This window comes from Plodia interpunctella, chromosome 21 (assembly GCF_027563975.2).
Source record: "Plodia interpunctella isolate USDA-ARS_2022_Savannah chromosome 21, ilPloInte3.2, whole genome shotgun sequence".
Classification (NCBI taxonomy): domain Eukaryota; kingdom Metazoa; phylum Arthropoda; class Insecta; order Lepidoptera; family Pyralidae; genus Plodia; species Plodia interpunctella.
The window spans coordinates 117,785-141,121 of record NC_071314.1 but is presented as its reverse complement, the minus strand read 5'-3'; the positions used below and the strand labels follow the sequence as shown (position 1 = coordinate 141,121).

Sequence of the window (23,337 nt, the reverse complement as noted above, 5' to 3'; positions counted from 1 at the left end):
TCGGTAATCAAATCTTGCAAATTAAATTTCACTTGTTTCGTTTCTTCCTACGGAGTTGAAATTTTTCCACGTCGTTTCAATTTCCGTTGCAATGCATTATTATGATAAGTATGCCCTTATGGTACACAGGATCGGCGCCCAATGAAGGAGGGAGGGGGGGGGGCTCTTAATAAGAAGAGTTCATAAAATAATACTTCAGTGTCTTCATCTTTGAAAGGAAAAGATGGGAGAATTCATGCGTAGTACCCGTGCGTAATACATATAGCTGCCTACCTACCTACTATACCTACAAGTAACGATTACCTACAAACCATAAAATACTGCCCCCTATCACAGATTATACAATACTTCCTGCATTAACAATAGGCTGAGAGCTAGTGCAATGCTGGCACAACTCTCAGCTTAACAAATGTAAAAGAAAACGGCGGACGTTCACGAATATTTCAATAAAAAACTTTTTCAAAAATATTGGTACATATTTAGCATCAGCTAGCCTAAAGCCAATCTATAAAAAGAAAAAGCAGGAAAGCGGACCCTGGGCTCTAGAACTTTGCGGCTGAGGATGAAACGGGGAAACGCTCAAGAAATGTATCTTTTTCTTCGTCGAGTGGTCAGCTCTAATTACAACATTTATTTACTTTGGGAATAGAAGTTTGCCACGGCCAAGTGAGGCATAGTCGTCTCCACACGAGCAAAGAGTGCAGCGGTCCGCGAAATCCCACAGCACCATATTTCTTTTATAATTCTTTTATATTTCTGTTATAACTTATATATTCTATAATAAGCCCACTGTGTCATGAGCCTGATTAAATCTATGAAAACAAGTGATGGGAAATTCACGCATATTTATAGATATTATGAAATACAGTACCACATTTCCAACCCAGCACTCAGGCTAGCAAATGTTAGAAAGGAGAGGGTGGGCAGCACAGCGCGGACTCGCGCGCAGTGAGCACCATGCCGCCGTGCCGGACGCTCGCGCTCGCCGCGCTCGTGCTCGTCGCGCGCGCCGAGCCCAACACGCAGCTCACTGGTACGATGTGTCTACAAAAATAATTGTTCTTTCGACATCTGTGTTGTTTGAAGAGGAATTCAATTTTTTTAAAAGATTTACCGAAGAATAATTCGCAGTTTAGTTGTAACGGAGACGTGTGTTAAATCTAATTATGATTTCCTCTGCTTCGGTGTTAAGTTAAAGTGATATTGAATTTCCCAGCGGGCACGAAGTGGAATTTCAAATGTAACATGTTTGTCACTCTTATTTCGTGTAGGAGTTGGTAATTGTGAAAGATCAGTAAGAGTCTGTTCGGGTACTGGAAGTGTTGTCTATCTGTGGTACGGGAGAGAACAATTGAGTGATAGGATTATATCTACTTACTTATATGTACAATTTTATTTCAAAATAAAACTTTCTATAATTTACATCCAATTTGTTTGTAGCGGGTATCTTTTTTCAATTTCATGTGCTATACTTACACGATGACTTCTTGTGTTCTTTTATATTTTCAAATTTTAGAAATTCTAAAATTGAATCAAACGAAATGATTGTCCTCTGCGCACTCTCTCTCTCTCTCTCTCTCTCTCTCTGTGTCTATCTGTCATCAGAGCATTGTCCCGGTTACTTCCTCGGTCGTTAAGCTCTGCACTACTCTTGTGTTAATCTGAAATTATTTACTGTCCTCTCTGCTTTTGTCAAGCTAATAAATTATGTCATGTGTTTCTATTAGCAGCGGGCATGGCTAAACATTATGAAATTACGTAAGTTCAAACTTAACTGAAGTCGTGTTGTGACTGTAATGTTCTCGTTCACTTTGAGGTCAATAAAGTTTATTTCTATGTTCTATATATGTCTTTACGTTTGGAAAAAGCGACGGTGGTCGAGTGGATGATAGTGACATAATAGGACGGAGGTCTGAATTCAATTCCAACTTCAAATTTCCAGGACACACTCTCTGTCACACTCACACTATATTGTCACACCAGAGTTAGGAGATTATTTTTATAGACTGCATTACTTAGCGTGAGTGTATAATACATAATCGAGTGTAATATATAAAGCAAAATTTTTATACGGAGAAGTTTTTGAAGAATAGAACTAACATACGTAAAAATGGTTAAAATATTATAGTCGTTTAACTATGAGGGTACTAAACCACTATTACCAGCGGGAACCTACACTGTAATCGGCTTCTTGTGACCCATTGACATATAGGTATCTAGTTTTAAGAATGCAAGCTGTTGGTTCCACTTGAACATGTTGAAATAAAATAAATATATAAATACATAAATGGTATCACGATGTTCAGATCACGGTAAATTATGTTAAAAAATGTTATAATTCAATACTTTTATAAAAGTACATTTTGTATTAAGTAAATTTTCTCTACGCTATTACCTCGTGGTAATAGCGTAAGGAAAATTTACTAGTGGTGCCTGCCTTTACTAGTAGTCTTCACCCGCGTTACTTTCCCAGGCAGCATATATTTCGGCAAATTGAAGTAAAAACTAAATATCAAAATGAACTGCCAACGTGAAGTCACTAAAAAATAAAACATATAAATAAAGAACGGACAAAAAACGAATTATAAATAAACAAGGAATAAACAAAAACGAGACAACAGACTGGAAACAAATGGTACCGAAGTAAAAATACCAATAAACCAACAGGAACAAGGACATGCCAAAAGTATTGAAACAAAAATACAATGTAACAAAGACAAACATGATACCTATAGCACAGAAAAGCTGCATGCAAGGCTCTCCACGTTGGAGGGTCTCCGGCAGGGGTCCGGCACTACCCGGGCCTCCCAACCAGGTGCCCGTGATGGGCTTCCCCTGCTCCGCACATGGCATTGAAGAAAAAAAAAACGTAAATTAACTAGGTAACATAACGACCTCCTTTGCGTGGTTTAGACATACAAATGGTAAAGACAGACGCAAACGCAGGTCGCTCGACCTTGCAACTCATTTTTTGATGATTTGATATTTCTCATTTATTGAAAAATATAATAACAATTAGACAATCTTTTGTAAAGCTTACACCACTATCGTACATAACATGAATGTATTTACACGAAGCAGAATATATAATATTCTATTAAAGTTATTACATAATTCAAGATTTACTTTAATTATAATTTTTACGACTCTGAGCTAGTCTGAAACTATTGGACTAATGATTCCAGCGCAGCGCTTACATTAGAGGCGTTTGTAGTTTGTCTGGAAATAGTTGATTCAACAATGCATTAATATAAGTACATTTAACATCGTCATATTTTCTCCCGGACACTCGAGGCGCGAGTACTCGGTGACTCCTCCAACTATTTTTTAAACTTTAGCAATGAATCATAGTATAAAATTGTGACTACATAAGAATATTGTGGCGGGCGGTTTCCGCCCTAAATTGGGATCACTCTATATCCTCCTGTGACGTAGGTACGAAGCGACGAAAAGCTTGATAGTTAAAAGTTACTTGTTGGCTTCGAGGCGTCACAGCCGTGAGCGCGCGAAGTTCAGAGAGAGATACAAGAGTCACCATCACTACACAATATATAACAAAGTCGCTTCTCGCTGTCTGTCCATATGTATGCTTAGATATTCAAAACTAGGCAACGGATTTTGATGGAATTATTCCACTTAAATCGTCTGGCTAATTCACCCAGGTGATTTAAATCCACTGAGCCGGTGTACTTAAATCACCTCCGCTCAGGTGATTTAGGTCGACCGGAAATTTCACAAAAATTTGTCCACCTGGTGCACCCGCAAGGCAACAAGGTGATTTAATTACACAAAACATTGGACGCGTAATTCTCCTAAGGATAATGAAATGAAAAGTTTATAAAAATGAAACTCATAGTATTTTTTTCTTTTTTAATCAAGCAGGTGTTTTTAATAGATAGTGTGATTCCTGAAAAAGGCTTAGGTATATAATTTATTATAGTTTTAGTAAAACGAAGTCGGGACGGTCGTTAGTATAGAAAAAAATAAGATCCAACACGAGAAGAATCGTGCGCGCGTGATTGCTGTTGGACGCGTTGATGTCTTTTGTACGAGGGACGCGACTTCAGCAAAATAATTTTAGGAAACATACTCTACTCGTGTATAAAATAATTTTTTTCTAGCATGCAGTGGGGCTAGCACGTTATTTTGTGAGAATTTCGTGGGAAAATAAAAAACACTCGTTGGAAACGGCTCTATACTGATGAAATTTGTTTTTCTTTGTTTTCATTAGCAAACTTGAACGTAAAGTAAATATGTTTGTTCAAGTCTGAGAATAGGTTGTTATCTACTACAGCCTACGGTTTCGCTCGAGTGGTATAAAAATTTATACCACTCCGAAAGAGCGAAACCGTAGGCCGTTAGTGGATATAAGAGTTTTATGCTCTTATAATGGAAACTAGGTACTCAGTGAATAACTAAATTTACAGAATCAGTCCCGGGGCGAAGCTAGTCAAACGGGCGGTCAGTCGGGAAGTGCAGACGCATTAGGTCGCGCCGCGTCGGCTCTAGAACAGTTCCGCGGTTGCGTCACGCGGGCTGCGCGGGCGCAGCTCCTGCGGCCCTTCCATTTATTGACCACTCCAACGTTCGTTCATAACAACTCTGAGACTTCTCTCATGTTATCCTTATGTAATGCGAAATTCTATTTGTCTGTCTGTCGGTCAGTTCCGCGTTTACCGCTAAACTGCTGGACCGACTTTAGGACTGAAAACATAGACAACAACAAAAAAAAATATCAATCCCCATATGACTATAATGGGGGGTGAAAATTTGTATGAAAATCGTGTCTGTTCCGCATTCACAGAGAAATTGACGCGGGCGAAACCTCGGGCAAAAGCTAGTACAGCGTATATTAAATTAGTTTTATTACTTAACTGGATTTGTCCTGCATTTCGCTCGTGTGATTTCCCACGGTGACATCGCAGTCAAGAGTTTTCAGGGATTAAAGTTTTACTTGAAACTAAAGTGCCAGCAAAACTAATTCAATAGAAGTGGAACGATTTAGTAAATAGCCTTAACATGAGTTAACACGAGTTGTCCGCGATCCCGTCCAGAGAAAGTGCTCGGAGCAGGAAGCATTAGCTGAGAGCTGCAGCTCGGTGTCTTGTACGACACGACGATTACGCACACTGCATATTTAGCAATACGAACAACATCCACATATTGGTTTACGCTCAGTAATTGAGTTCCAGTTTATTGTCGTTAATCGTCAAAAATGTCTCTTGTTTATAGATTCAGAATCCGGCAAAAATAAAACTTTTTAGGAAAATACTGAACGTTAGCCCACCTTACGGCGCGCGGCGGCCGTCAGCGCGATCCGAAACCATTGCAGCGCATCCCTGTTTCCTAATTTCTGATTCTTACCTCCACTACATGTCGCCTATTGGGTCCACCACAAACAGGTCGTTTCAGAGAAGGCAGCCACTTGGTTCGCAGCAACATAACCGCAAAGCTCACGCAACGCAAGGTTAACCCAAGTTTCGCCCACAACTTAATACACAAAATATAATTTTGGCATTATTTTAGACAAACACAATAGTCACGTTCAGCAAAGGTTGAACTTTATATTATATACAGTAAATATTAGCTCTGGCGGGACTTTTCGAATATCGCTCGCGATGACATCGCCAGCACGCGTTGGCTTTTCCTTAATCTATTGGTGTGTGTCTGTTAAAATAAACAACGGATGCTGGGGACTTTTTGAACGAGTATTTAATTGAGATCAAATATTATTAATTACTTAGTCATTATTGGTTATGATATTTGGACTCGTCGCGACATCATTTTGTAATATTTATGTCTTACTTAATAAGTTACTTAGTTGTCAGATACTTCACGCAACTAGACGAGCGTTAGATTTTCGCAAATTACGGTAGTATTTGTTATGTATTAAGTAATGTCAATATTAAATCATTTCTAAAATAAGTAAGGAATAGAATAGAATTACGTTTGGTTTTAGTTCAGCATAATTATGTATCTTGGTCTGTCGGCTCTTTCTCTTAACCACCTTCCAAATTGTAATCCAATGTACGGCAGAATCTAGAATTTATGTTTTCCTAAAAAGAGAATAATCGGGGTTTAGGGTAAATCTAATAATGACTCATCGAATAACTTTATCAAAAGATTTCACGCTAGATCATTTAAGATTAACTACAATACGAAACAATGTAACGAACGAACGAGCTGCGTATTTCTGGTAACTAGGACGCATAAATATTCACGTATTGCAATCGTCCGTAAAGTCCTATTTATAAAAGACATAGAAAACTCAAAGCAGACAAGTTTATTAACCACGTGTCGTTTGTGTTTCAGATGAGGAGTACTATAAGATGCCTGAGCTGTTCCACCTGGACTCGTACGAGGCGTGCCTCGGCTCGAGGCAGGTGTACTGCCTCGGCAGCTTCGAGCTCGCGCCGCTCAACCAGAGCAGCCGCCTGTACGCGGACATGAAGGTAGGTACCACGGATAGATAAAAGGAGCGCCCACGCTAAGTTAGGACGCGTTGGGATTGCTTCGTCATTCTCCGTTGTTTTGACGTCCGTCGACGGATCAATGCAAAACTTTATATAGTAGCAACATAAGTCGAAGCACGCTAAAGCAAATGGAGGAGAATAAAATGCTACTTAGCGAGCCTGGCTCTTAACCCTTAATTAGGGGCATTTAAGAATGAATATGCTTTAACCCATGCACCTGATTAAGGGATAAGAGCCCGGCTCTATTGCTCCATTGCGTCTAATCTAAGTACTTCGTTGTTTTCCATAGGTTCTGACATTAACGCGAATCAATATCATTGGTAAAAAAATTACCCGTCACCATGGAATTAGTAGGTGCCCTGTTGCGCCCACGCTAAATGCTGGTGATGGGCGTGATCTGACACGCAGTACATAATATTCATACAGAGTTGTTCATCGGCTGGACAGCAGCTAGTGTGAGGCTTCGTCTAGCTACACTACGTGCTAGCTACCGACTGGTTTAAAACTCATTTTCAAATAAGACCACCGCCATTCCCTTGCGTATAACGCAGCCGATCCAACTAGTTGGATGAAAAACTGAATCGGCTGTATTCATAATAGTCGCGCCTGAACTTTTCCATCTGGACACGTACGATACGAGGCATGCCTCGAGGATTTATTAAAATATTAAAAAAATAAAGAAACTCTGTAATTATAAGTCAGCAGCCGCACGGTATAATGATGACGCGCGCGATGCGGTCACTGCACGCAACAGGCGCAACGTTACAATTATTACAATTAAAACATTACGCGGCTTTGCCCAATCCGCGGATTGTCGACATCCACGCTTTTCGGGGCTACCGATTGTTTGATACCACAGAGACTGGCACTTCGCAAGACTGGCAACAAAAGGGAGAGTACAGTCTATATATTTTTTTAATTTCTGCACCCGCTCACTCTACAAATATTTTATTCCCGTGAGAAAATTGGCTAAATAACCAATTATTTTTTCTTTTCTTTTCGAGTGGCACCTAAAGGCATCTTACATGACTTTTACGACCTATTCGCGTTTAGTGGCAAGTAGATTTTTATTTATTTAAAAGCTTTTATATATAAGTAATTAAGTTAAATTATATCATGTTTTTATTAAGTCCAACGATTTCTCCGTCAATTATTGATCGATTTACAAATTTTTTGTTTGAAAGCGTATTCGTCATGTGGTCCCATTTTTGGGGCTTTATTAAGTAATAGCGTTATTAGCGTTTAGTTATTATTTGTCTCGGCTTTGTTGAAATTTGTAGTATACCCACATGATGAAGTCGATAGTTCTTGCGAAGGTACGGTTGCGCCCCTTGAAACGCCCTAGGCTGCAGCCTGTGCACTGCTTTCAAATACACATGACTACGGATAGGTTATCAGATTGAGGAAGTATCGGGAACTGGCCCGCCTTGTTGTGGCGCGACCCGTGCTCGCGACACGGTCACTGGGAAATTAAACGTCAATTAGGGTTATTGCAACCACAGAGGACATTCACACGGAGTCCCAGCGCGATTTATAACGCAATAGATTGAAAGAATCGTAATTTGGTAAGATATTATTCTCAAACTCAACTGTCTCAGAATCCCATATATAAATTTAGTACGCTTCGACTTAAAAATATGTAATTGGGTCCCTCCATCAAGCTTGGGCTCTGTGATCTGTGATGGGCATACTCTGTATTCACGTTTTGATTATTCACTATATGTAATTATTCTGCATATTATAACAATGAGGTGAGAATGTAAATACTTTCCTTTTGAAACCGTTCCTCACTCATTATAATGAAATTATACATTCTCCACTTCTTGAAAATTTGAAGGATCGCCTTATAAAGATTTTATTTCCTATTTTTATTATCTTTTATTTTTGTGTACCAGAAAATGGTGGATGGGTTGTATGTTGTTCAGTCAGATAGTGAGTCAAATATATAGAAAATAATAGTAAAAGACACGAAAAAAATACTATTTATCCCGAAATTGCAGTAAAATTTCTATAATGAGGCAGTGCCACCTGGCACCGGTTATCGCCGTAGTGTAGACATTGTGTTACCACAGACTGGTAACGTCCAGTTATGTGGGCATCTGACCGCAACTGGCGGCATTGAGATTTCATTAACGATGACGAAACGCGATCAAAACAACGCTTGGACTTTGGATATTTCTTTCCTCTGTGTTTGCCGCAAGCGAAAATGCAATTTTTGTGAAGCAGTGAATATTGGGTTTCGTGCGTAAATGATATGCGTATCATATTTTTACTAGTTTCTAAATCAGGCGCGAATGCGAAAATTAAAAGCTCTTGACGATGATTTTGCGGCAGTGGTCTGGCACTTCACAGCAAACGGCGCCAAATCGTAATTTGTTGACAATACAGAATACTTCAGACATTTTCTCTGTTATTGTTTATAAAAGCTTATTTTACATAGTTAATAAAAAAGCGGGTCGCTTTCGTGCTTGTTTGGTCTGATTGATTAAACGGCCGCCCCGCTCGTCTTGAATAACACTGAAACTATTATACTTAGTACACTTTTCCGTCGATAATCGATCTTAACAATGTCTATTTTCATTTTAATTTTGATGTAATTATATTTAGCGTGCCTCTCTGTAATGTAAGCGCGTTCTCCCGGTTCCCGCCGCCGGAGTCCGGAGTCCGCTTTCCTACTTGATGTATCCACTATCATATGAATGTATAAGTACTATCGTGCCTGGGCTACACAATTGCTTGTCAAAGTATAACCAGCCGATCCCCGTCTCCCTCGGCAGAGGTACTCCACGAACGAGGTGGACAACTTCAACCACACGCGCCTGCACCGCGGTCTCTGCCTCAGCCGGCGCTGTCCTCAGCCGGACTACACGCTGCAGCCCATGGACGCTTGGTCAGTGTACAGTTTTATTTGACAATTCTTTCTTTTCGAGTGTGTTACTGCTACATCTGTTGTCAAGTAATTTAAAGGCATCTGACATGATCTAGATCGTGTCTCTTCGCTTTTTATCAAACAAAGACAAACTAACATAGAAATACTTGGCCAGGTTCTCGTCGTGCGTCAACGCAAGCACGGTGTCGTCGCACCAGCTGTCCGCGCGGCTGTACAAGCTGGAGTACTGCCGGCGAGGCGCGCCCCCCGCGCCCCCGCTCACCGCGAGCGAGCGCGCGCTCGCGTGCACGCTCGCCGCGCTGCTCGCGCTCGCCGCGCTCTCCACCGCGCTCGACTTGTCCCTGCCTGCTCATACTAAGAGAGGTTAGTTGTCTTATATTTATTCAGGGTCGATTGCATCAGTCAACTTTGACGTTAATTTTAACCTGCGCTATAATATACACCATTTTATCTAAAAGACGGCGACGCGCAGGTTCAAGTTAACGTCAAAGTTGTCTGGAGAAAATCACTCCTACATTTTATATTGCATTGTACAATGAGGAGACGCCTTATCCTTGTTTTAATAAACTTTGTGTGACGATACGCAGGGCTGAGGCAGGCTGAATTGGGGAATCGGTTCCGCCATAGCTTCAACTCTTTCCGAACGGAAAACGAAGCCCCTGCGATTTACGTGACGTCTGTGCACCTTTCATTGTAGCTGTGCACAAGTTTATACACCGTGTCCTTCTCTACATTTGCTCCGTGGTTATATTATATCAACTTTATTAGATAGAGATGATATAGTATATAGAATAGTGCTCCACCGACAAGAACAAAGTTCTTAAATTAATTGATGATGATAAGATAGAGAACTGCCTACTGTCAGCCATCAACGTGCGATCAATGTGCAATTTTCTATTGAAAAATCAATTAAGTATACGATCTCACTTTATTAATTTTAATTTCAAAATAATTTACGTCGTTTTGTTTGCGACACGAAGCTTTCCACAGACTGAGTATCTAACCATAAAACGTTATGGTTTTTTTGATCAACCGCTGCCTTTCGCTCATTCGTCTGACAATAGTTTTACGACGACACATAAAACGCGCAATACTTCTACGACTAAATGTCACATAGGAAAAGCAACTACCTGTTAGATAAGAGTACCTACTACTCTCTAATGAAAATACTGTACGTCGGCGTGAGACGAAAGTGATGAATTAATTCGGCCGAATTGGCACGGTCTCGATAGCTCAGTAGTCAAGAGCACTGTCCTGGGTAGACAGGGGCGCGGGTTCAATTCACGCTCGATACCATAATTTTTTCATCTCATTATTATTTTCAAAAATAAGTTAAAAAGCACGTTTGACATGTATAACAAATCCAATTAAATTAAGGCAACTACTAGCCGTTATAAAATTATTCGGTATCAGTATATTATAGATAGCTTCACTTTATTAACATCATAAGATTAAATATAGAGTAAGTAGATATGCTCTAACAAAATAGCTGAGGTATGTAGCTATTGAACTTCCTAACCGCCGTTGCTTCAATAGATTAGCGGATGTATGAGTGAAGCGATATTATATTATCTTGCTCGGAACCGGGGTCCGAACTTCGTAAGGCATTATTCAGAAGTTTGAATTTTAATAACAAGTGTAGTATAGTAACATTAACACCAGATGTTAGAAATTTGATCATCATAGACAAATATATATTTTCTTTTGAAAAAAGAAAAATATTCTTATTTAATGTGATTCTTGTTCAAATAATGTGTTGCTCGCAATCCCATATCATCCTTGCATATTCTTAGTGTCATGTTCGGCTGTGACGCCCAAAGCCCGGAGTTTCGAAAATTTTGTTCTGGTTTTATGACTGACAGCCCACCTGACGAGAAGCCTGTTTGGGAAAGCTGTTGTTGCCTCTCAGCTGTTATATTAAAATATTTGGCTTAGTGACCTCGTGCGACTTGCACGGCACGATAAATTCAAACGGCACTCAAAGATGGCATGGCACTGCGTTCAGAGATGTATATTATCGATAATATTATTTTGACAACGTCAGTCAATCCAATGGCTGGATTTTGGAGCAAATAAACCTGTTAAAAGCGAGTGGTTCACCCCAATTATCTGAATATTATCATCATAAGGCTGCATACAGTTTGCATAACTGTTATGTCAGAGATAGGCGACGAAACGAGCTGACCTCGAAGCGAAAGCGGCCGCTACATATCAAGTGTTTAGGGTTCCGTCTCCGGACCGACCTCCTGCTAATCAGAAAACAATAATAATCCCTATCATATTACTTATTAATAAAGTGTAGGCAATGCAGTTTCCGTCTGTTTTTAGATAACATATTGCGTTCATGATTGAGAAGGAAAATAAATCTACGTTATTAATGAGGGCAAATTGCACGATATAATATTAAGAACAACCTTGAGTCACAGAAAATATCTTGCCGTAATTACTTATTTACTCTAATTCAAGATTGTTACAGCCGAAGAAGTAAAGTTTACCAATTAAATTTTACTCTTATCACATTATATTTCACGTTCTCCTCGTGGAGCAACTTTTATGCACCATTTGTTGTGCATATCTTACTTTAAGGCCGGGCGCTGCGCCGTGGTGACACCCTTGGTGATGCAGGGGTCCATAGGCCGCGGTGACCACTTATGTACGATGGCCATGTACGGAACCTTATATTAATGCATCTCGTTAGTTTTTGTTAATTATATCATCGTCGCAGTCACGTGTCAGTCACACGGTCCGATGGTAATGACCCACTTCTAGGCCGCGAGTGTACTACTACCATAGTTATGGAAAAAAGTTAAAGGGCCTGTTCACCGCTTGATGATAAAATTCCTGATAGTTTATATGTAACATAACATATAAATATCATAAAAAAATGTATTTTACAACTGTTTCATACGACTAACTGGCTAATCACATGAGGTTAGTTTATCCGTCAGATTACAATATGATATTTTATGAGAAAGTGGTGAAACAAGCCCAAATGTTTAAACAACTTACACTGTAATCTTGACTGACTTTTTAAATGGATGAGCAGGTTAATTATTATGGCATAAGAATTCATATCCTTTCGTTATACCCTACCAAACGCCAGAGTGCGTTACCGTTTACACAATTATAGGATTTCTTTCAATAAAGCGAGCTGCGGCTCGCAGCGCGCGCTGACCACACTCACCACACCATTGGGCAACCAATCGATGTATTTCGATAGCTGCACGTGTAACTGCGATATTTATAAACAACCGGACGGGTTATCTAACTCATTGCACCCACGACCAACTAAAAAGTGTTACTCTTCGCGAAATTTGGAGGTTAACGTCTTAAAAGTTTTCGACATACTCATATTACCACTTAGGTACTTAGAAGGCAATATGGCGATAAGTTAATTTATACGCGAAAATTTGCTATTTTTACTTTTACTAGGTATTAAGAAAGTAGAGTGGTGTTCGAGGGATAGAAAGGCAAATAGAGGACAGATTACACGATAGGAAGATGGTGTCACAGTTCCAACTGAAGATAGAGAAGGTACTTATATACACAAATGAGATATATTCTTTAACTATATACCTCGACCATCTAAAGTGGGTTATATAGGGTTTTCTTTGTTTTCATGTATTTGTAATGACAAATGGAACAACGCGCATGTCGATGCGGTTGCGTTAAACATTGCAGAGATCTTAGAGATCTTAGAGAGAAGTGGCTACTTTCGGCTCCATCACGATCAGTATGTCATTACATTGCAGTATCCTGTGGTGTTAACATGGGTATTATCATTCAATTGACATTTGCATAAGTTTTTAGTTTAATCGAACACAGAATTATGTCTTTTATTTCCTGCAATCCATCTTTCCACTTAGATTTACCGTCGCGATCCACAGATCCACATGATTCAAGGTTACCTTTTCCTCGAACTAAACCCCTCCATTTTGTATTTAAGTTGAATATCCATTTCTAACTAAACAAAAATGTATGTAACAGGTGAAACTGAATAAAAATTTGTAACTCGTGTGTTTGACAGTGTAACATAATACACGAAATATAAACCGCTGTTTACTAGATGTTAATCTGTCTGTTGCAACACACGTCACGTTTGGAAAGGTGCGGGCTCCGAAACGTGACACAAGGGCAATCGTGGACACGTGCCGTCGCAGCCCTAGGCCCTGTCGATGATATGATGAAGGCAAAGAAAGAACAAAAGTTAACATAAAATTTAATAATTCACAAACATTGGTTGTTTTAAACTTTAACCGAAGATGACTCTTCGGAAGGAAAGGGTATTATTGGTATAAGATAATTTAATGTAAATTAATAGTAGTAGAGGGGAGGCTTTTGCCCAGCAGTGGGACATGTTATAGCTAAAAAAAATTAGTAAAAGTTAACTTAAATTAACGAGATATAAATATTGTTACAAATATCAATCAGTCATCATATTATGTCCATCGGATGCACGATACAGCTAGTGTGGGCCGTTGAGTGTATTAATAAAATTGTAAGTTTCGCAGTTTGTAGTTTGTAGAATCGGACCGCAGAAAACCTGTCACACCTATTTTCGAGTTTCAAACTCTGTATACTTTACCAAATATATGAATGATATGAGACTTTCTCTCTACTAAGACTGGTAGGTGTGATCCAATGTCGGTCCTGCCTGTGCTATGTCGGTTCGATTTACGAGTAAGATCGAGTTGGACGAGTTATGAAATGTTCGCGCAATCGCAAATAACTTGCCGATGACGACTCTCTTTCTCATCTGAGCGTGTTCCGAATGCTTCCGAGTCCAGGGCCCTCTACCAATACTGGCTACTCGGGGAATTCCGAGGGGAGAGCGGTGTTCCCCAAGGCACAGATTAGACAATACTTCCAGTACCCAAAGCGAGCCTTCATAATTTCCTATGTGTGATTTGTGGAGGTGAAGCAAGATTTAATTTTCGTTTATAGAAAACAAACTCTCATGGACCTATGAAATTAATTAGGTTAAGGTTATTATAATAATTATTATAATAATAAGATTTTAATTAAAACCAGAAGAATGAAGTAATTAAAATAAATACATTTTATCTATCTATTTATCAACTAGAATATTAGAATAAACGTAAAATGAAATCTATGTGCCATTAACCATTATTAGACGATGTCATTATAGCTATCTGATTTGCGATACAACTTTCCTGAAACGTGTCGTCGTTCGTCCACATCCTTCCCTTACATATGATACAACAAAATCCTCTGCCGCATCTGTCTGTTCGCGAAAAACAAAAATCGACTGCACGAATTTTCATACGGTTTTCACTAATAGGTAGTGTTCCTGTATCCTGAGGAAGGTTTAGGTATAAAATTTATTATGTTTTCCTCGTGTAAAGCCGGGACGCGTCGCTAGGCTATGTATAAATTGTCATGCACCTAAGTGCTTATCCATTTACTTTTCATAATTTTCAGAAGTGATTGGTCTCGTACGGTCCTTGACCGCTTGCGTAGGTCCAACAAACCGTAGGTACTACAGTAGTTGGTATCCGAATGTATGAGGAATATTCCAGACTTGGTACTCGCTCGCTCGCTGTTTCGCAAACCTTGCTTGACGACGTTTGTATCGAGTGATGGTAAATTTCTATAATCGATATCGACGATTTAAATATGATGAAAATAAATGCAGAATTTTGTTGGTACGTAACGTCATTGTTTTTCACCTCTTCAACAACTAGTTGTAAGTACATTAACATTATTTTAGATAAAAAAGAAATATTATTATCCCGGAAAATATTTTATCCCTTAATCTGGGAAGAAGCTACATTACGGAGATCTTTGTGATATTTGTTATATTTTTGCAATACCTAACACTTAATTGCACTTGCATGCTACATGCCTACCTATTTACGCGTCAAACGTAATAAGACAAAGTACATATCTATATTAGTATCTATCGATTAACATCACTACTGCTGCATTTTAGTGTACTATATGTACTATGAAGGGATACTTACTGTGACTGCGAATCACAGCTGTGAACACGCGCGGAACGAAAGATATGTATTGGTATTATGTATTAGGTATGCGAGGGTCTGTACTTCACTGCTCCTTACTACGATCACTGATATCTACGTAATAGCAGTGATTTAGAATCGGTCATTGGTCAATATTTTTTTTGCGATACTTTATGACTTTGAGGTTGTAAAATTACTTCATTGTTACTTGTTTAACGTTTGTATGTCTTTCTTGATTGTATGTAGGCAACTTACCAGTTACTTAGACATGTTTCTAAACCGCCCGTTATGAATAACGACAGCTTCTATACTGCCTGTATTTTATTGACTTTTCTCCCTGATCCGAATCCTGGAACAATCACGTATCATTTATTAGCTGTCGTTAAATCAATAGATCAAGCAATTTTTTACGTAAAAATAATAGCCTTTCGATATTGTTTGCGTCAAGGATTCGAGACTAACTCAAAGTTCATGCGAAATGAATAAGAAAAGTGGGAAAGCGGGACCTGGGCTAACAAGCTTTACCCATGCCTCAGAAGAAACCGGGAACACCTTCAGATTGAAGGTTGGATACGAGTAAAGATACACCTTAGCTTTCTCTACTCTCAAATCGAATTATCTATGTCTAAACAACTAAATCTCGATCATTTAGTTTTTATAACAGTTTTCTCTGAACTTGACTTTTTTAGTTCCTCAATATTATGTTTGAAAAAGGTCTTAATTTCAAAATTGTTGGCAGGTCTAAGCTGGGCTCTGTCATGGTCGCTGCCGGGGTGCTGGCGCGCCCTCCGCGCCCCGCCTCCCTCCTCCGCGGACACCGACCTGGCCGGCTTCGACGGGCTCCGCGTGCTGGGCATGATGTGCATCATCATCGAACACGTGTGCTGGCTCAACACGCTCTCGTACCAGGTCGAAGCCAGGACCGTCGAGAAGGTGCGCCATACCTTTTATTACATTGACTTGACATACAGTTGAACTTAGTCTCTTTATACAAATAAATGCAACTTGTTCTTGGTTGTCAACACTGTGTATCAATCAATCTGGACCATTCTTATTGGTATTGCAATAATATAAATAAAATATTTCGGTTTTCTATTCTTTATTGACAGAGCGTAAATCTGTATCTTGGTTTCATTTGGAACTGTCACGCCAGCCACGTGGAGTCAGCGTAAGAAGTTCGATTGTGATTTTACATCTGGCGCTTTCCTGCTTTTCTCAGCTGCCAGGATAAAGTGTTCCTTAGTCGTCTTACGACATCCTGGGGGGGTTAGGAGTGGTCCTGTTTATAATATCCTATTGGCTCATTCTAGCGCAAGACCACACGCCTCAAATGGCTAATTATGACTTTATGTAGAGGAACAATGGACGACAAGTGATGGTATTACTATCTCAATATTAAATCACATATTTAAATGGATTGAAACTCTAACACATTAATTATTGGTATTGGTATGTAGACTACCTAACCGCGCGCGGGGCGCTTCGTAAATCTATGGAATATACAATAAAGATTTTCAACACAGCCTGTGAACAATCCGACTGCCGAAATGATGTAAGAAATTTCAATTCTGTGTTTCTTTCATTCATTCAATATTCAGCTCCGGCGCGCGAGCGACGTGATGATGATGACCAACAGCACGCTGGTGGTGCAGCTGTTCTTCATCATGTCGTCCTTCTTACTCGCGCACAAGCTGCTGCAGCAGCGGCGGCGCGGGGAGCCGGTCAAGTTCTTCTCCACGGTGTTCGAGACCATGTTCAACAGGTTCATCAGGTTGGTGAAACTACATTTTCAGTCAATTGATCGGTAGTCCACGTTGTTGTGACACTACAAGGGGTCAATAGTATCTTTGGATTCTAAGCGTATCGTAACAGATAAATTGGTGGGCATATGATTGAAGAAACATGAGATTGGGTTGGCATTACCAGAAATAAGTACCTATATTTTTCAACTTATTTTTCCAGGATGAGTCCCTCCTACTTCATGGTGCTGTGGTTCGCGTCGAGCTGGTGGGAGAGGCTGGGCGACGGCCCGCTGTGGACCTCGCTGGTCGGCGCAGAGAGCGCCATCTGCCGGAACAAGTGGTGGACTCATCTGCTGTACTTAAACAACGTGGTGTATGCTGACGACAAGTGCCTTATACAGACCTGGTAATTATATATGTTATCACGATGGCTTTCCAGGGTAGGCAGTAGGAATTCCCACTTACCACAATGATTTGTGAGCTTTTATATTGAATTGGATGTGAGGGTCGGTACACGTTACTGTCAGAGATTGTAAACCACGTAATCTTGAACTCCAGGTACCTAGCAGCGGACATGCAGCTGTACCTGTTCTCCCTCCTCCTGACCCTCCTGTTACTGAGGTTTCAGCGCGGCGCGCTCTACATTCTCGGAGGGTTGTTCGTCGTCACAGTCGGTGTGCTGTTCGGGTCGGCGTACTGGTGGCATCTCGTGCCCAACATCGTACTTCACCGCCCTGAGTAAGTATTCCATTGAGGTAAAACCTGCTCAGAAAGTATAAGTTAACGTTTCTACTGATGCGGTCTGCTAGTGCACGAAATGGATATTTCATGGGATACCTTCAAACATATCCCGGGGTACATAGAGCAAAGAGGGTTTTTGACACAAGTAGATTAAAAAAAAATACTATTTAATTATTTCTTTTAGATTATATTTAGAAGGCTAAAGTAAGAAATCTTAAATAAGCTTACTTAACTACTACTACTAACCTTCAATTTCCTATACCAGTCCCTGCTCGGTTATCTAAATTTAACATATTGATGGATGCTCTGTATCAACAAGAGAAGATCCATCCACGTACCATGAGCGAAGCCTGCCGTACACCATCGGTGCTCCGCTTGCTGAATGAGCTGGGAGTAATTGAGACTTATATCAGTGCAGACGCGTCACGCAGAAAGAGCCTAGTCAAGAGTCCTAGCTGCGGAAAATAGTCCACCAGAGAAGAAAAGTAAAGAATTGTCTGTATCTATTGTAGATTGATCCGGGAGACGTACCGCGGCGACCTGTCGTTCAACCTGCTGTACCAGTCGCCGCTGGGCAACCTGCCCGGCGCGCTGGCCGGCCTGCTGCTGGCGCACGCGCACCACGCGCTGCTGGACGCACAGCGCTGTCTCAACGACTACAAGGTCGGTACGAACAAGAGTTGTCTATTGTTTGCCTGCGCAGTAAACGGTTGTATAGACTTAGAGGTTGCCCTCAGCTCCGCCAACAGTAACTTAGATCAGTACTATATTTTTATAAATGTCATCAAAATTGGCCCATCGCTTTAGTCATGAAAGCGTGACAGACAAACTTTTGCATTTATAATTCATATTAGTATGTATTTTGCTACTGCATAAGCGAACCGTAGTTACGTAGTATAGCTACTCTTTATTATACTGTGCCGTTCACTGCTTCCGCGGTGCGGATGTGTTGAGTCACTTGAATATCCGGCAATTTTCATGAGAACTAAAACTCAAATCTAGCAAGAACCTAAGGACTAAGTAAGTAGCTTTACCGATAGTTCACGAGAATTTCAGGATAATAGCTTAATGATCCAGGCCACAGCCATCCGTTGTACCCACCATTGAGTAACACACTTTCGCATTTAATATGATACCACATTAATAAGTGGGCGAGCATAAATCAAAACCTAACAATTTGTTGTGTAAAGTAAATCCTCGGCCAGCGCAAGTTTCGTCACGACTTTCGACAAACAGACACACGCAACAGTTGCCAGTCACATTACGCAAGACCTTGACCGTGATCTTTGAGAATGATGCGGTCAAAATAACGGTTGTCCACAACGTCAATTGTGAACTAATTTTGATCAAACATCTCTGGGAGGTAAATAATTACCAAATTCTCATAAAGTTTTTAGTAAATTTTTATTCCCTTCAATCCTGGTAGTCGCCATAGCCCTGCATCCTTTCCAGCTTTTTGACGTGACAACGTCTTAAATTAGGTTGCGGCTGGGAGTCACTTATGAAAAAGTGTAACGCCCGGTAACGTTACGATGAGTCACCGAACGAGAGAGAGGCCCGCCGAATGCCTTGCGTCTCTCTCCCACTCAACTATGATCGGTCTGCCGCGCGCGTAAAAAGACGTTGTCACGTAAAATCTTCGCCCGTAAAACCGACTTTACAGGCAACCATTTTTTTTGCTACCCATTCCAGCCCACATCTCAATCTTGAAAACATTTCAATCGACCAAACAAGATATTTCTTGAATCGGTTTATATTATAAATAATTATCGTACCTGTTGACGACCCACGGTTCATACCTGAACCGTATAGTTTTTATGAATAGAAGTATTCTGTAATTGTTTATGGCTTGCCTTCGTTTGGCTAGGAGATCACTCATTCCTGAAACCAACCACAAGTTCCAGTTTACTAAACTAAGACTGCGGCTCTAAGATCTTGTAAATATTGTTATCTATTGTCATAAACGTAATAACGCCCATACTATTATTAATACGCAATATAAATTCGCCTCCTATCTCGATAACCCACATCGCAGCTAGACAGGCTTTGTTTCACAAGGTAGTTTCATCATTTCCATACGCACTGCAGGTGATAAATGTGTTTGTACTCTTGAGCAAATTGCTGAATCTGCTGAATGAATGAGAAATCTTTGTACGATATTGCGATTCTTGCACGTCGAACGCTCCTGGAACGCAATTGAATTGAAAGTCGATCAGTCCGCTATTTTTTAAATCGTTTCGATATTGAGAAAAGTTGATTAGATTCTTGGATCAAAATTTAACTGTAAACCGACGTTGCCGTAGTCAAAACAATAAATATCGAAGAAAAACTTGTACCTATGCGGGAACAGTTGCGGTTTTATTAAGATCCAGTTGATCTGGGTTCTGCGATAGTATGTAGCCGGCATAAAGTAATGCATTTTTATATTGCCCTTGGCAGCTTTTCCGCTGGGTGTCGGTGGCGTCGACGCCGATCGCGGTGTGGTGGGTGGCCGCGTCCCCGCAGCTGGCGGCCGAGCAGCGCCTGTCGGCCGCCGCGCTCGCCGCGCTCGAGCGCCCCGTATTCGTGCTCTTCGTGTTCCTGGCGCTGCTCGGCGCTATGCAGGGAGTGGAATGTGAGTGTATCGATGGTAGCTTCGAGTCGGTGGTCTGATGGTAGCGACATCGATAGGCCCGACCCGTGCCCAGCTTCACAACAGTTCAGTTAGTAAATAGTTGGCAAAACTGTAGGCTTTCCGTAAAATAAATAAATACATTTTGGCGGTGTCGACGTGCGAAGGTTTGGTAAAAAAAGCACATTTTCGCTGATAGTGTGGAGAATGGAAATAGAACGTCGATCAAAAATAACCACAATTTTAATCTAACAAGGGATTGTGTGATCGAAGTTTACAAGGGATGTTGTCAGCGGAGGACGTAGATACCTATTCTGCTCACTGTTATCAGCGCCGCCTATCAGCAATGTTTGCGTTTCAGCGTCGATGCGCCGCGTGCTGTCGTGGCGCGGCTGGGTGGCGGTGGCGCGGCTAACGTTCGGCTCGCTGATGTTGCACATGATCATCAACAAGTCTCTGGTGGCCGCTCGTCTTGCACCCACGCAGCTCGACAGGCAGACCGCGGTAAGGGCCCTCAACTTGCTTCTTTACAACGCGGTTTGTGGTGTATATTACCGCAGGAAAATCTTTGCTCTGAAAATCTCTTTTGCTTTTCAGCTATTTATATTCTACTCTCGATACGCTATATATTTGCAAAAGATTTTGTGGCGGGTACCTATGCATACACTACACGCAGCAGTTTTACATGATTAACAACTTGAAAGAGCGCCCTCTATTGGTGAGCAGGACAATCAAATAGTAATGGCTACCCACCGCTAGAGGGCGCTATGAGCATGCAAGGTTTAAATGCCGGCTCCACACTATAGGCGAACAGTTCGCCAAACGTGGCAGCTGTGAAGTACATTGCTGGTTTATCCTTGCTGCAAAGTCCTCATACAAATACGCATCGTCGTCATCTGACGATAGTGTGTACCCGGCCGGTGCAATAAGAGGTGAAGTTCCATGGCGGACTTTTCTTGTCGACTATGCTATCAAGACTTTTTATCACTAACACTTCAGGCAGATTTATCTAGCAGTAGTTTGTCAGATCACAATATGATATTTAATCAGAAAGTGGTGTGAAGCAGGCCGTTATTCTCTCACCAACGTTTCCCAGATCCTGGAGTGGTTCGGCGTAGCGTTCGTGTCGTACCTGGCGGCGACCCCGCTGGCGCTGCTGGTGGAGCTCCCGCTGCAGCGCCTGCACCGCGCGCTGACGTCGCGGCGCCGCGCGCGCCCGCCGCCCGTCGCCGGACAGGCCAAGAGCGACGCACGCTGAGAGGGCGACTACGTTGTGCGCAGTGCGACTTTGTTATTTACATATCACCATCGATAGTGCGAGGGGCGATGTAAATAGCAAAGTGGCACTTGGCGCACTGATCACTGCTGTGTTAGGCCCCGGCTCCATTGCGGCGACGTTCAACGACGGATCAACACAGAACCTCAATACCAAAACCTGTGAAAAACGACGTAGCAGCAAGCTACGAGAAGCAACAACGGAGCAATGGGCCGGTGCCTTAGGGAAATACATGTATAAGTGGAGGACCTGTTCCAACTGAAATAGTGTTAACTGCGACACTAGGCGCCCCATTGAAGCTTAATTTTATTGATTGAATAAAATAGCGGTAATACCTAAATGCCATTACATAGATAAAGATTTTATAGTTCTCCTGTAAAACACGTTACACAAAAATAATACACCACTCGAACGCGAGCGGCGGCGCCCCCCACGTCTGACCAACACCCCCTCACCCCCTGGTGCCGCCCATAAATAATGTATTAACTATGCCATAAATGTTATCATTTTCCCAAATGGTCTGATTGATAAAATTAAAGTAGTTAGGTAGGTATCTATAGTAGCGGATTTACCCGAGGCATTTGGCGAAATGATCGCAACTAATAATATAAATATGAAAGTAAGTTTGTTTCCTCTTCATGCATTATCTACTGGACCGATTGTTATGAAATTTGGTACACGGGTAAAAAATAACTTGGAATATAGGGGCACTTTTTATACCGATATTCTCACGGGAGCGAAGCCCGGGGCGCAGCTAGTTTTTGATAAAACTACGAGCAACAACCAGGAAATTACAGATATAACCTACGAATATCTTAAAAGATTATTCTTACATATTATAAAACAAATCCTCTGCCGCGTCTGTCTGTTCGCTATAAACTCAAAAACTACTGCTCGGATTTTCATGCGGTAGTGATAATAGATAGATAGTGTGATTCCTGAGGAAGGTTTAGGTGTATAATTTAATATGTTTTACCCAAGCGAAGTCGGGACGGGCGGCTAGTGTATAATAAGCTAGCTAGCTAAATAGTTGAACTTGCCATGAAAATGAACAAAATGACCTTGAAAAACTTAACAAATTACATTATTTTCACAGTAAACTAATATATTCCCGCATCGGTAGGTGCTCCATACAGCCAAAACATTTGTTGTCTCTTTTCTTAACGCTGTGTGGGAGCACCTGTAGTATTGAGTTTGAATATGTCCAATTTCATATTTCTTTTCATATTGTCAAACATAATTTGAACATATTTTTTGCCACTTAATGAAAAGGAGATATAGATACACCACTTAACATTGTAATCTTGTAAATAGATTGTGACTCTCTTTTTAATCCGTGTCCGCAGTAGAATATAATATAACAAGGAATAACAGATAAGCATCATATCTTGTTGTATTGTTCTTGGTTGGAAATTCCAATTTAGCATAGGATATAATTCTGATTGTGATAGTATAGTTAGGGTAGGGTAAGTGGTGTAAGACTTATATTAAGTGGTGCAGAGGCTGAGAAATAAAATTTAAATAGTTCTGAGGCTTTCAATTATTCACCAAAACCTTACTTAGCATATTTCTTTTATCTATGCTTAGCATGCTTTAGTCACGTCCATTAATGGTATACCC

At 40.8% G+C, this 23,337-nt stretch overlaps 1 protein-coding gene across 2 annotated transcripts; it reads left to right on the top strand.

The window, feature by feature from the left end:
- The first annotated feature begins 897 nt into the window (after positions 1 to 897).
- On the top strand, positions 898 to 23,244 carry LOC128679042 (nose resistant to fluoxetine protein 6-like). 2 transcript variants are annotated; one of them, XM_053760993.1, is made up of 12 exons: positions 898 to 1,033; positions 6,313 to 6,452; positions 9,251 to 9,363; positions 9,518 to 9,726; positions 16,087 to 16,280; positions 16,946 to 17,118; positions 17,310 to 17,495; positions 17,648 to 17,827; positions 18,343 to 18,493; positions 20,270 to 20,444; positions 20,803 to 20,945; positions 21,538 to 23,244. In XM_053760993.1, exons 1-12 carry the CDS (start codon positions 958 to 960, stop codon positions 21,697 to 21,699), a joined length of 1,902 nt encoding a protein of 633 aa, XP_053616968.1. In that variant the 5' UTR covers positions 898 to 957; the 3' UTR covers positions 21,700 to 23,244. The 2 variants fall into 2 exon arrangements, with proteins under 2 accessions (XP_053616968.1, XP_053616969.1); XM_053760994.1 differs by lacking the exon at positions 898 to 1,033 and adding an exon at positions 1,169 to 1,335.
- The last annotated feature ends 93 nt before the right edge of the window (positions 23,245 to 23,337 follow it).

What these genes read in the sequence shown, in the direction of transcription:
- LOC128679042 (XM_053760993.1), top strand. Translation starts at nt 958, where the DNA reads ATGCCGCCGTGCCGGACGCTCGCGCTCGCCGCGCTCGTGCTCGTCGCG. An exon ending in GCCCAACACGCAGCTCACTG is followed by an intron (nt 1,034 to 6,312) that starts GTACGATGTGTC and finishes TTTGTGTTTCAG; the next exon opens with ATGAGGAGTACTATAAGATG. An exon ending in GCTGTCTCAACGACTACAAG is followed by an intron (nt 18,494 to 20,269) that starts GTCGGTACGAAC and finishes TGCCCTTGGCAG; the next exon opens with CTTTTCCGCTGGGTGTCGGT.